The 13,317-nt window shown below is 59.8% G+C and overlaps 1 protein-coding gene across 2 annotated transcripts; it reads right to left on the bottom strand.

The window, feature by feature from the left end:
- Window positions 1–1,908: 1,908 nt before the first annotated feature.
- VPS9D1 (VPS9 domain containing 1) lies at window positions 1,909–13,214 on the bottom strand. 2 transcript variants are annotated; one of them, XM_032389753.1, is made up of 15 exons: window positions 13,071–13,214; window positions 11,792–11,867; window positions 9,911–10,003; window positions 9,648–9,810; window positions 8,210–8,321; window positions 8,073–8,135; window positions 7,662–7,714; window positions 7,472–7,559; window positions 7,201–7,286; window positions 6,351–6,841; window positions 5,206–5,335; window positions 4,806–5,014; window positions 4,443–4,539; window positions 3,056–3,160; window positions 1,909–2,713 (listed from the first exon to the last, which is right to left on the bottom strand). In XM_032389753.1, the coding sequence occupies exons 1-15, from the start codon at window positions 13,167–13,169 to the stop codon at window positions 2,512–2,514; spliced, it is 2,067 nt and encodes a 688-aa protein (XP_032245644.1). In that variant the 5' UTR covers window positions 13,170–13,214; the 3' UTR covers window positions 1,909–2,511. The 2 variants fall into 2 exon arrangements, with proteins under 2 accessions (XP_032245644.1, XP_032245645.1); XM_032389754.1 differs by lacking the exon at window positions 1,909–2,713 and having other exon boundaries at window positions 3,067–3,247.
- Between the last annotated feature and the right edge of the window lie 103 nt (window positions 13,215–13,317).

Genomic DNA, 13,317 nt, shown 5'->3' with positions numbered 1-13,317 from the left:
TGATGCTGCGGGTGCAGAGATGGTCTGTCCCCAAGGAGCCCTGCCCACATGGAAGATTCCTGAGCAAAGTAAACGCTGCTGTTGTGTTTAAGCCGGTGAGGTGGGGTGGTTGGTTACACAGCGATCGATGTGGGACCACGTGCATTCACCACATTCCGCCTCGACCCTCCCGGGGATGGATGCCACATTGCCTGATTCCATCTGTGTACATGTCCTCTCATGACCTGGTCGTAAGGTCGGAGGGTCATTTGGCATTTGCGTTGGCCCAGGACTGCAGCTAGTTCTTGAATCTGCTGCAACCCTCCCCCCGCCCCCGTGTATGGTTTCCAGCTTCTGCACACCACGCTCAGCTTTGCCTAGCTTTTGGATTTTACCAGTATAGTGCACATGAAATTCTGCCTTGTTACTGTGTTAATTTGCATTTCTTGATTTTTAAAGTTTTGAACACTTCTTGTGCTAATTAGCTTTTTGAAACTTTCTCCTCTGGAGGTGCCTGGCTGGTGCAGTTGGTTAACTGTCTGACTCTGGATTTTGGCTCAGATCATGGTCTCAGGTTTATGAGATTGAGCCTTGTGTCGGACTCCCTGCTCTGCTTGAGATTCTCCCTCTCCCTCTGCCCCCTCCCTGCTCATGCATGCTCTCTCTCTAATAAATAAATACATCTACAAACAAAAAAACCTTCCTCTTCTGTAGACAATCTGTTCATAGCCTTTACTATTTTTCTCTTTGGGACTGCTGCCTTTTTCTTGTTGATCTGCAGGATTTCCAGTGGGAAGAGTCAATTATTCATCCATTTGATGGAGGAACCATGGGCTCAGAGTCATGGGCTCGGCCTGTCCGACTGCAGCGCCTGGAAGAGGGTGCCAAGGAGACAGCCCCCCGTATGGGGCCCATCCCCAGAGGTGTGGTCCCCAGCGCCAAGCCAACAGGTACTTCCACTATCAGGCTTAGCTGAAGACACATCTTCATCCTCCATCTGCTTTATGCAGCGGCCTTTAAAATCCTATCCTTGAGACGTCAATGCCAAGGACTGAACCATGGGATGTTACCTCTTCTTCCCAAGGCTCCATGGTGGCTGGTGTGCTCATCCAGGTCTGGGTTACTCAGAACTCTACACTTACAAGAGCATAAGCAGAATGTCAGGGGGGCCAAGGGTGCGGAGACAAAGGCAAGGTGTTGGGCGGGTGCTGGCTTGTCTGCTCTGGGAGCACTGACAGGCAGAGGACCACAGGCCACAAAAGCTCCAGAGACAACAGCTGTCCCAGGGATTCGGGTTGGCCTGCCCCAGCCCACTGGGCCCAGCACCCAACTGTGGGGTCTGGACCGCAGGTGCCCGTTGGCCTCTTGAGTTGGCTAGCTGGGCTCAAACCCAGTTCTGCCATCATGAGACGTAGCCTAGTGAAGGTGCTTCCCCTGCTCCTGCCTCAGTTCCTCATGGAAGTCCTCGAAGACAGACCTGCAAAGCACCCAATAAACACCAACTGCTGCTGCCGCCTCCGCAGAGCCTTTCCCCGGCGCACCTGCACGCTGCTCCCGTAACTGGCCCCTGGGGCGGCTGGGCCCAAACCACCTGCCTCGGGGGTGACTCAGGTCTGCCAGGGGTCCCTCCTTCCCTGGCAGATGCTGCTTGCTTTCTCCTCTTCAGGGGCGACACGGATCACAGCTCGGGACACCCACGTGTGTTTCCCACCTGGAGAATGAAGGTGCTGCCCGAGACCCTGCAGGCCAAGAGGTCCAGTCCCAGGTCCTGCCCAACCCACTCGGCCCTGCAGAGCACGTCCTGCCCCAGAGGGTCTGGGAGGTGGTCCCGGGGACAGTCTGGCTCTTGCTGGTCCGCAGGGGAGGGGTTGTGCTACTCAGGCCTCCGCGCGGCCAGTGGAATGGCGAGCACGCGAGCCGGGCGGCGTGAGACATCAGGGACCTCTTTATTGTTGCCTGTGTCAGCGGCGGCCCGGGGCACGTAACAGTCCGAGTGGGCGTGGGCTGCAGGCAGGCACTGACCCTTGGGTTCACGCTGACCCAGAAGGGGACATGCAGGGATGGGAAGTGGCCAGGGGTCCAATGCGTACCGTGCCAAGGGCCGGAGTGGCTCAGAGGCCCCAGACACGGGTGGGTGCCCTGGGGGTGCCTGGGCTCCAGAGGAGAATGGAGTGACCAATGCCCAGTAAGGAAACAGCACAGTTTCAGACCACCTAGGCCCCAGCCCTTGGGTGGGAGGCAGGGTATGGGGCCAGGCCCTCTTCTTGACTAACAAGCCACTGGTGCTGGAAGCTGACTGTCACAGGGATGGGAAGGGAGAGAAACCAGACCTGCCCTCTGCCAGGCCCAAGGCGCCCTCCCTACCGCTGAGTTGCTGGGGCTGAGGACATGTGTACAGGCCCCAAGGGGAGTCCACAGCTCTGGTGTTCGTGCACAGAGCCTCTCAGGCTGAGACAAGGAAGAGACGGGCCTACTTCCTAGGAGCTGGTGCCTCTGAGGAACAGCGGTGTCTCAAGTCCCTGGGGCCAGATGTCAGGTTAGGGCAAGCGTGAGAGCTGCAGCCCCACCACAGCTGGCCCAGTGCCCCCCTCCCCCCAGCAGGTGACTCCTGGACGGTCCTCGGCAGGTCCTGTCCTCCTCTACTTGCCCAGGGCCCCCCCGGGGCAGTAGCTCCACGTAGTTCAGGGCACTCTGGAGTGACGTCAGGCAGTAACCCTCCTCTCCAATCAGGTACCTGTGGAGAGGTGGGCCCAGGCAGCGTCTGTCACCTCCAGGGGATGCAAGGAGGCCCCCAGCACTTTGGAAGGGGTGTCTGCCCTCATGGGGCAGGACCTGGATGCTGAGGTCCCACAGGGGTCTGTCAGGGAGGCTGGGCTAGAGGATAGCCCACTCCCCAGGCAGATGCTGCTCAAGGGATGGCCCCCCACCCAGGTCCTGTCCAAGCAGTATGCTGAGCAAGGGGAAGTGGGAAGGGACTGGCAGAGGGGACCATGGGCCATGTGCGCAGGTGGACCCCCGACCTGGGAGCACGTGCTCAGTGCACCATGCTGGCCTGACTCCAGCCGGGGGCTCCTACCCCTCATGGATGAACTCCTCCAGGGCTGCACACTCTGACACCAACTGGGGGAGACCGCTTCTCAGCACCACAAAGGACAAGATGGGCAGCAGGTCGTCGGCACCGCTGTTGGGCAGAGGCACGGCTGGCCGGTGGGCTCCGGGGTCCAGTATGGCTGCTCAATCCCCCAAACCCTGCAGCCCCCAGCTCGGCCTGTGGAGTGGTCCAGGGCTGACCAGCTGCTCTCCCTGCGCCCCCTCCTGCCCGCCTGCGTGGGGGAGTTGGGAGTGGACGCAGGGCAGTCCCTACGGGCAGCAAGGCCATCCCTGAATGGGGAGCCTGTGCTGCGGAACCCACGGCTGGACGAGGCGATGCCCCCACAGTGCACGTGTGGGGCTGCCCCACAAGCCTGCCCACACCTGGGGAGCAGGATAATGGAGGGGATGGCCCACGTCCCAGGCAGCCTGCTGACACCCGGGATCGGAGCCAGGCACCTGAGATCCCCCACAAGAGGCATCTAGGGGAGCTAAAAAGGTGCCAACGGAGGCCCTGCAGCGCACGCAGAACCCTGGCCCACGGGGCCCACGGGTTGGTGGTCTCTGGGAAGGGCATCAAGCAAAAACTATGGCTTGAGTATGACCACCAACCATCTGTCTCTTTCTTCTTGGGTGGAGCTCTTGCTTGCTGATCTCATGCTCAACTCTAGCTTCTACCTGCCCATTACCTCCAGGCCCTTGGGTGTAGTAGGTGCTAAAACCCACCCACCAGGTTCAAATGACAGGTGCCTTCATTATAACACTGGTCCCTGGGGCAGGGTGGCAACAGAAAGAGCCCCTGCAGGTGCTGAGGAGCTGGGAGCCCCAAATGGGGGCTAGGGCAAGAGGCTGCTGGCCCCAGCAGGGTTCAGATCAGATAGAACCAGGCATCAGAGATCCAGGTAGAGAAGACCCCCTGCCTCACCTCAGGATAGTGGGGGCAGGGATGATGCAGGAACCCCAGGTGTGGGGGCTTAGCACAGGGAGCAAGCTCTTCACTGAGGCTGGGGCTTTTCCCCCAAAGTGTGCAACTGAGGGACCAAGCACGTGCTGTTGGGACAAGCAACCCTAAATTTCACCAGATTAGTCAGGTGTTCCCTAACTCCTAAGAAGTCCTGCCCAGAGGGGCGGGAATGCATCGTTCACGGGGGCTGGAGCCCAAGCCCCTGGTGGACATGGGTACTCTGCTGGACGATGAGCCTTGCAAAGCTCACTGTAGCAGCGGGATTCTGGGGCCCAGGGGCCCAGAATCCAGGCAGAAACTGCAGTCCCCCTGCTTGGGGCAGGACAGGAGGGTTCTCTCTCCCCCAGGCCTCTACAGGCAGTCCCCCACACGCTCAGTGCCCATCCCAGTCTGTGTTTTTGGGACTCACATGGCTGCGGCACCCACTGGGGGTCTGGTCTCAGGGGCAGCCTCCTGGGCCTGGTAGTAATCCTCGGCACAGGCACAGATGACCCGCAGGACCCGCACTGTGGCACAGAAGTGAGGCTTCAAGAGAGGGCTGAGCGGAGCTGGTCCCAGGACAGCCCAGAGGCCACAGCAACTCTCAGGCACCCACCCTGAGAAGCTCCCTCCCGATCGTGCCCTCACACCACTTATGGCCCGTGAGACACACCCCCACTTGACGGGAGGAGGGTCTACAGCTCAGGGCAAACAGAGACTCCAGGTCCCCTGTGGGATGGAACCGTATCTGAGCATGTTCCCCCTTCTTTCCTCCCAAACTGCAACCCCTCACCGATGCACTCCAGCTTCTTCTGGGGGCAGCTCTCCAGGACCAGCAAGCCCAGCTCTTGGGCTGCAGCACAGTAGGGGTAGGGACCAGCTCCCGTGGCCTCCGGGTCCCGGGGGAGGAGCTTCCTGGGAATGCCTATGGTGGCTGGGGGTGCACTCCTGTAGAGCTCCATGCTCCTGCTCAGGGCGGCCTCCCGGAGGCGGTGCACACTCCTGGGGCAGAGAGAGGCCAGGTTCAGCTGCCCGGGGGCTCTGCCCCAGGGACAGAGGCAGGGCTAGGTAAAGCTAGCTACACCCCGAGTCACAGGGGCGTGGGTGAGGCATCTGAGGATGGCCTGAGAGTGAAGCACCAGCTGGAAGGGTGCCCCGGGGGCCATCCGTGGGGACTGGAACTGGGAACGTACCTATAGAGTGCCAGCAGCAGGGGCCATAGTGGAGAGAAGAAGGGCTCCTCGATGCAGGCCAGACACCGGTCCTTGGAGGCGGCCACGTTCAGGCCTTCGAAAGCCAGGAGGGTCAGCGAGAGCAGCCTGTCTGCCGGGAGCAGAGCCGGCACAATGGCGCTGTGGGGACGGCTGGGCCCTCCAGCCCCAGGCTGGCAGCCCCTGGAGGTCATCCCCAGCCAGCCTGGGGTGCCCAAGTGGGCTCCATAGCCGCCCCCTCCTCTCCCACCCTCTGTGTGGACAGCGCCACAGTGTTCCGGCTCGGTGGGGTGGGAGTCTGCCTGAACCTCCCTCCACTCCCCTCAAGCTTCCCACTTCCGTGTCCACAGAGTCCGGGGGCAGAGCACCCAGGAGCTCACAGAAGCATGCCCCGCTCCCCCGAGGAACTAAGACGACAGGCTGAGGAAGGCAAAGGACAGCCTCTCTCTGAAGGGGTTTGTACTCCAAACTGCGGGAACCTGGAAGAACTTTAGAAGCATATTTAAAACAAGACCTGAGACCCAGGGAGATGGGACACCCATCCAGGTGACCTTGAAAGGCATTCCAAGCCACCTGTTGAGACTCCCTCACTGGTTTTTAGGAAACCCTGAAAGCCTTCCTCCTTGGAAGGGACTTGGGAGTCACCAGCCACCCTAGACGCCGACCCTTAGGGAATCCACACACTATTCTCAAAATGGAAAAAATCTCAAAATTGTCACCACCAGGCTGCACACACCTGAGGGTCCTTGCTTTAGAATGACCTGAGTCCAACCCTACGGGCCAGGACCACTTGGCGGGCAGAGGATCTGACAGCAGACCCTTCCCCAAACCCTTCCCAGTGCAGCCCAGGGAGCAGACAACTCGGGATCGGGGAGAGCTCGGGCCCACAGCTGGTCCCAGCTGCTCTCAGAGCAGGGTGCCTTCCTGTCTGCTAAACACGGAGTTTGCCCCAGAGAAGGGCGGACAGGGACGGCTCTGCAGATCCAGCGTGGCTGGCCGCCAACCAGAGGAAAGCCTGTCCTCCCCAGGGCCCATCCTCGGCCTGTGAAAAGCCTTCTGAGGGGCACAGGCTTCAGAGTTGGAGCAGCTCCCCCCGCCCCCCGTCCTGTGGGCACGCTGGCCCTCACCGATGGCGTTGTGTATGTCCTTCACAGTGCTCTTCAGCTGCTCCAGCAGCGGCTCCTTCTTCACCCCCGTTGTTTGGGGCTCAGGCGGCCTCCCACACCCCCGGCCCCACCCCTCAGAAGTAGCCAAGAAGTGTTCGAGGTCTTCAAAGGAGCTGTCTTTGCTCTGCACACCGGTCAAGCTGTGTGCCAGGGGTGAGGGGGGCCTGGCAGGGCTGCTGTCTGGCCCTCTGTCTGGGGGGCCGGCCTGAGTGCCGTCTGGGGGCCGCGGGGCCGGGCTGGGCTCCGCAGGGGAGAGCATGCAGTAGAGGCTCTGCGAGGGCCGGAGCCGCCGGCTTCCCGGAGCCAGCAGCCCGTCGGCGTCCGGGGGCAAGGCACGGCAGCCGGGGGCAGAGGCAGCGCCAACAGCGGCCCTGCTCACGACGGGGTACAGCGCCCGGTACACCGCACACTGGAGCTTCCTCAGGAGCTGCGAGATGGGGTGGTCGGGAGTGCTGCGAGCACAGGAAGAGGTGTGGGGGTGCGGTGCTGTGGCCACGCCCTCACCCGCCGTCCACCTGCCCACCACGTGGCCCCACCGGACGCATTTCGGAGGAGTGACGCTTGCGGTTTCCTTGTGAGTAACTGTGGCAGATAGAGTCTGACCCACCCCCCTGAGAAGGTAGAAGGCGGCTGCTGAAAAGCCCACGAGGGTGGCTGGGTGGGACGTCTGCAACCCCAGCCCTTCCGAGGGAGCCTGTGGGCGCCCCGTACAGCCACCCCCGATCTCCTCTCTGTCCCTTTCCTTTCTGGTCCTTTCATCTGCCTGCCTTCAGGGCCAACCAGGAGGTAGGGGGGTGGAAGGCCCTGGTACCTGAGCAGGTGGGAGACCAGGCTGGTCACTAGCGACAGGTCCCCTGGGCTCTTCTTGAGCTGGGCCCTCCAGTGCTTCGGCCAGTCCTGCAAGGCAGGGGACTTCTTTGGAGAGCATGGCCAGGTCCCTGCGTGCCCCCTCGCCAAGGCTGCACCCCAGGAGATCAGCACCACACTGTCCGTGCCCTCCCTGGGGCATAGGAAGACCCAACACCAACGGGCCCTGGGAACAGCAAGCCATGACAGCCCCAGTCGCAGCTCCCGGCACTCACGTGGTCTTGCTCATACTCGAGGATGGCGGCATAGAGGGCCCGCTGCTCCCGCTCCTCTGGGCTCAGGGCAACTTGACTGCAGAACCTCCTGGGGTGAAAGACGAAGTGGGGCACCTTAGGGCTGGGGGGTGGGTGTGGAAGTCCCCACCAGTCCTCTCGGCTGTCCCCAGACCAACAGGAGGAAACGCACCTGTTGGCTGCCTCCTGGAGCCGCAGCCGGCGCTCCTCCATCTTCCTCTGCAGCTGGGGCGGCAGAGTCAAGGCCGAGTCTGGTGGGGCGGCACCCCCGCCCCGCCTGCACTGAGTCCCCAGGCATCCGGGGGTATGGTCAGGCCAGGCGGGGCACAGGAGGCAGCAGGCCTGAGGACTGGTGCTCGCTCAGGGAACGAAGCAAGCCCTAGCCGACTGGAAGGTTGGAGAGGGGCCCGTGGGTGCTAGGAGGAACAGGAGGGCCTGTGCGGACGCGGGCAGGGCAGGAGCCGTCCCTCAAGGTCACGCCTCTCCGAAGCTGGACGAATTCTGTCCCTGCTCCGGCCCTTCACTTCCCACCTCACCCCCTTCTTGCTCAGCTCGGGACACCAGGGATGGAGGGAAAGGATACTGTCTCCTCCCGGGCTTTGGCGATCACAAGGTTCTCCATCATCTGCCGCTGCAGGGACAGGGTCTCGGAGGGGAAGGAGAAGATAAGGCCTACTCCTCTTCCACCACCAACCCAGACCCTCCCTGAGACCCACTCACCAGGGATGTCTTCTGCATGGCCTGGCTGGGGTCCAGACGGGCCATCCGTGCCTCGTAGGCAGCCTTCAGCTTCTGATTCTGCAGAGAGGCCTCCTCCAGAGGTGTCAGCTCCCTGGAAATAGTGACGAGCTGCTGTCCAGGCCCCAGGAAGTTCTGGAATGCTCTGGTGACCTGAAGACCCTCCCTGAGTGTGCCCTGAGACCGGAAGGTGAGCAGGTGGTGGTGGGGGCAGGCAGGAAATGAAAAGGAGGGAGGAGGTCTGGGGTGGACTGGAGACCCTGCCCTGCTGACCTGGACCTGCCGTTGCTAAGATCTCTGATTTTTCAAGAAAAGCTGGACATCGTACTTTTTGCAGATCAGTTATACGTGTTTGGCAACAACATGAAACTTTTTAAAGGACTCATGTGAGCCAAACAACTAGATGAGTCTGCCACCCATTAAACAGAGAACCGTGTCTACTTGGTAGAAATGGCCACCAAAAGCTACCCCCGACCCCGCACTGAGACTTTTGGCCTCACAGGTCTGCATGCTTTCATGGTGGGAGAGGGTCAGTTGTGAGGACTCCAGCTGAGGGAAAATTTGTCCTGGGATGGAGGTCTTGTGCCTGGTCCTGCCCCCAAACTGCACATGCAGAAGTGAGGGCCTGGGACCTCTGGGCGGCAGGGGACCTGGAGGCATGGCAGCACCAGGGCCACGAGGAGCCAGGCCTTCTCTGTCCTAGTGGGGATTCTTGTATCTGACCGTTTTTCTCAGTTCCAGAAACTCATGTCCTGTTAGCTCTTCAAATAATGCCTCTCCCATTTTCTTCCTTTTCTTTTCCTGGAACTCCAATAATCTTGTGTTAGATCTTCTATCTTTCTCTCAGACTTTCTTTTTTCTCTCCCCTCTGTGAGTCATTCTGGGGGTCTATTGACCCTTTAACCAATTCACTCATTCTTTCCACAACTGTGTCTGCTCTGTTAAAAACCGACCACTCATTTTTGTGTGCATGTGTGGACTCTCCCTGCAGGATATGATTTGTCGTTATTGTTTTCAGTTAGTTTTTAAAAACAATTTTGGTATTATATTTTTGTTTCTACTTGGTTCTTTATTTGCTGGGTCAGATTTTATGGTTTTTTTGTCCCCTGGCATTATTTTCAAACTTGCTTTTTACTTCTGTAAATGTAGAGAGCACGGCGGTTTAGCGAAACGTCTGCTAATTCCACCTGAATACTTGCTCTTACTCTTGAAGTTTCTGGTTTCTTTCTGTGCTTGCTTATACCTGACTGTGTGCGATTCGTGCACATGCTTCTGTCCAAAGGGGATCTGCATTTGTTTTTGTCAAGCACGAGGCTGTTTCCATTCTCGGACCCATTTTAACTAAAACCATTGTGGTTAGCTCCCTTTGTCTGGACTTTAAACCCAGGCTCAGCCCACCTTCCATTTGGCCCCTTCTTACTTCTTAGAACTTTGTGACTCTGCCGCCTGAAGCTTCTGGAAGATCTCGGGCGGCAGAAACGGAGATAGTCTCCCCCCTTCATCCGAGTACACCCGGCGATGTCGGCTGGTAGATGAGGGGCCAGGAGCAGCCACAGGCGTGGCTGGCTTCAGGTGCATTTTCCCTGCAAGACGTACATAAGCAAGGGGCAGCATGGAGTCCAGTGTCCCACAGAGATGCAGACTTGTGGGGGAATGCCCTAGGGAAATCTGTTGGAGACCCACCAAGCTTGGCAGCTGTCGACTGGGCCCTCTCCAGACACTGCTCAGCCAGTTTCAGCATCTTTGAGGTGTCTGGGGCCACAGGGTCTCCACCTTCTGGGGATCAAGAGACAAGAAAGCTGGTCATCATCACCTTTATCGCTAAACAGATTCTTGCTGAGATAAAAACAAGGACAAGCCCATCCTCCTCTCATCTCTGACCCCTATGCTAGCCTATCCCCCTCCTCATCTCTTCACCCTGGGTCACCCTGCCCCCCTCCTCATCTCTGACCTCTAGGTCACTTCATCTCCTCATCATTTCTGACCATCTGCGGGGGGTTTGCTTCCTGCTGCTGTGCGGGCTCTGAGCTTGGCCAGCCCAGCATCTGACCTGTCATCCCTGCTGGACCATCAGAGCCCCCTTCCTCCCTAACCAGGCCTTTTCTCAGCAAGTGCTTTCCTTGTACTTACAGCCCCTCAAGGTGGGCCTTGTTGTGGCCATGGACCATTTCACAGAGACAACTTTACCACCTCTCTCCTGCCCTCTGGCTGTGCTTGACCCCACCCCTGGCACATCCCCGGGCCTTCTGTTCTGCGTTCCCTCCTCTGGGGATCACTCCCGTCAGCAGATAGGGGCTGTAGGAGCTGGACCCCAGTAGCCATAGTTCCTGACCCACCTATGCTCGAATTACAGCCAGGCTCTCACTGCATCCTGTTTTAGCCCTCTGACTCCCACTGAAACTCCCTCACTAATACCCTCATGTCGAGTCCTTCTCTGAGGGCTCCTCGACCTCTCAGGGTCTGTCTCTTCCATACTGCTGTACCCTCCTCCCAGGCCTCCATCTTGGAGTGCCCAGAGCTCTGCTAAACTCACTGCCTCTCTGGGGCAGCTCTGATTCTGGTGACCCTACCCCTCCCTAACCACCATGGTCCCATATCCACCAGGGTGCTGAGCACCTCAAGCACAACATGCTCATGATGGAGCTCTCTATTCTTCCCACACAAGTCTGCTCCTGCCACCCCCTGGACCAGCCCTCTGCACCTCAGTTTCCCCCCAGTTCATTGTCTCCCCCCCCGCCCCGCCAAACAGTGGCTCACTGTCTCCACCCCCTGTCCTGCCAACCAGCGGCTCATCCCCCACCCCCAGCAAATCTGTGATGTCTACTTTTTTTTTTTAAGATTTTATTTATTTATTTGAGAGAGTGTGAGAGAGAGCACACGAGCAGGATGAAGGGCAGAGGGAGAAGCAGACTCCCCGCTGAGCAGGGAGCCTGATGCGGGACTCGATCCCGGGACTCCTGGATCCTGACCCGAGCCAAAGGCAGACGCCCAATGGACTGAGCCACCCAGGCGCCCCAAGGTCTACCTTTAAAGAACGTCCCCAAGCCCTTCACTCCTTCCATCTCCAAGTGGTCCTATCACTGCTGCCCTCACTATGGGAGCCTCCTGGAGGCTCTGCTTCCATGCTGGCCTCTCTCCCACAAAGCCTCTACAAGCTTCCCCTTACACCACAATGACCCCAGTTCCACCCAAGGCCATGACTGCCCCAACTGCACCCACTCTTCCCCATACCCAGCATCCACTCTTACCTCAGGGCCTTTGCACATCCCTCTGCTGGGAGTGTTGCCCCCAGCCCCTGACTTTTCAGCAGCTCACTCCTTCCTGGGCCGGGGTTCGATGTCCAGTCTCTGGTTATGCCCCATCCCATTTCCATCCCCTGACAGTACCCATCCCTTCCTGCTCCCACATCACACTACAACAGCTCATGCTGAGTGTTCACCCATTCACCTTCTGCTAACGACTAATGGGTAGGACACAGGACACCCCCAGGCCTGAGACCCACCAAGGGCTAAGCTGTCCATCATTTGTTCAGTGCAGGAGGAGTGGTGAGGCTGAGAGCCGTACCTTTGGTGGTTTCCACTTCTTCTAGCAGCACCTGGGAGATGTAGTGGATGCTCCTCAGGTATTCTGTATATGCCTCCTGTGCTCAGGGAAGAGAAATGGCAGGGGTCAGGCCAGTAATGGCAAACAATTCCATCACGCCTGCCTCATGCCCTTGTGGGAAACAGAAATGGGGCTTGCTTATCTCTTGACTTTGAGACAGGCAGCCCGAGATAGTTAGCTGGTAGTTGCTGCAGGTGCTCAGGGATGTCCGGCACAGATAGTGTCCCTCTGCTCTTGACTTGAAGAGAAACAGTGCCCAGCTGGGCACCCATCCTCCGCTCACTGCCTGTTCCCAGCACAGGAAGAACAGATTCTCCAGTGCGCCAGGAGAAGCAGTCCTAACAGTCGCTGTCGAGTTCACTTTGCAACAGGTTTCCTTCCTGAGCGACTCAGGGGCTCTTTCGTCAGTGGCTTGAAAAAAACACAACTTTCCCGGGAGGTTACTGAGGGACTGATGTTGCAAATCTCAGAATCACTTTCTGGCTTCGGTTCTGGGAAATGCCTCTCCTAACCCCCTGAGCACGCCGCAATCTCGAGTCCTAGAATATCGCCACGTTCCAGGGCCTGACGGTCTGCAGGGTTCCGAGCCAGAGCACCAGGCACTTGGAACCGCCGCATGACATCTTGTCGCATCCCGGTTGTCAGATTAACCTTTAGGTCTACGGCTCCGAGGTAAGGATAAAATGGGTTCCAGAAAGGATTTCTGACCTGTGGGGCACCTGCGGCCCTAGAAACCCGACTTGGGGAGAGCAGCCCACCGAGGAAGCAGGAGGCTTTTCCTGGGCACAGGCGGCCTCTCCCGTCCGTGGGCAGTCCAGCCGGCTGCCACCGTCCGGATTAACGCCCACGCTACCCGGCCCGCATTCCCTCCCAACACGCGTGCTGGAAAGACGCATCGCGGACGAGCCTCAGTCAACCCTCGCAGGGTTCCGCCCCTTCGGGGAATCCGATTAAAGCTACAGCGTCCTCCCATGAAAACACGCAGCACACAGGGAACTGCTTGCTTCTTGAACCCCCTACAGACGAGCCCGGGTTCCAGGTCCCCGCTTCGCAGACAGAGACCGGCCCGCAGAGCGCGGGGAGCTGTCCAAGGTCACGCCGACGCCCGCGCCCCGCGCCCCCGGGGCCGCCGGAGAGGTCCCGGACGGCGCCCCCACCCCGGCCCCGCTCCCCCCCGGGCAGGCGGCCGCTCGGGGGGCGCCTGGGGCCGCCGCCCCCGCCTCGCTTTGTGTCGCCTCACCCGGGGCCGGTTGCCGGTGTCCAGCTCGATGGCTCCGTTGGCCAGCTTCATGGCGCACTGCAGCGGCTTCACCGCGCCGTCCCCGGCCGCAGCGGCCATGGCGTCGGGCTCGGGAGGCCGTGGCCGTGGCGGCGGCAGCGGCGGCGCCGGCGCCGGCGGCCGAGGGCGGGACAGGCGGCCCGGGGCCCGGAACGCAGCCCGCGCTGGAGCCGGCGCCGCCCGAGCCCTGGACCGCCGGAAGGGGCGG

The sequence above is a fragment of the Phoca vitulina genome, unplaced genomic scaffold (assembly GCF_004348235.1).
Source record: "Phoca vitulina isolate PV1807 unplaced genomic scaffold, GSC_HSeal_1.0 scaffold56, whole genome shotgun sequence".
Classification (NCBI taxonomy): domain Eukaryota; kingdom Metazoa; phylum Chordata; class Mammalia; order Carnivora; family Phocidae; genus Phoca; species Phoca vitulina.
Note: the sequence above shows the minus strand (reverse complement) of the source record. Positions and strands in the feature narration are given on the sequence as shown.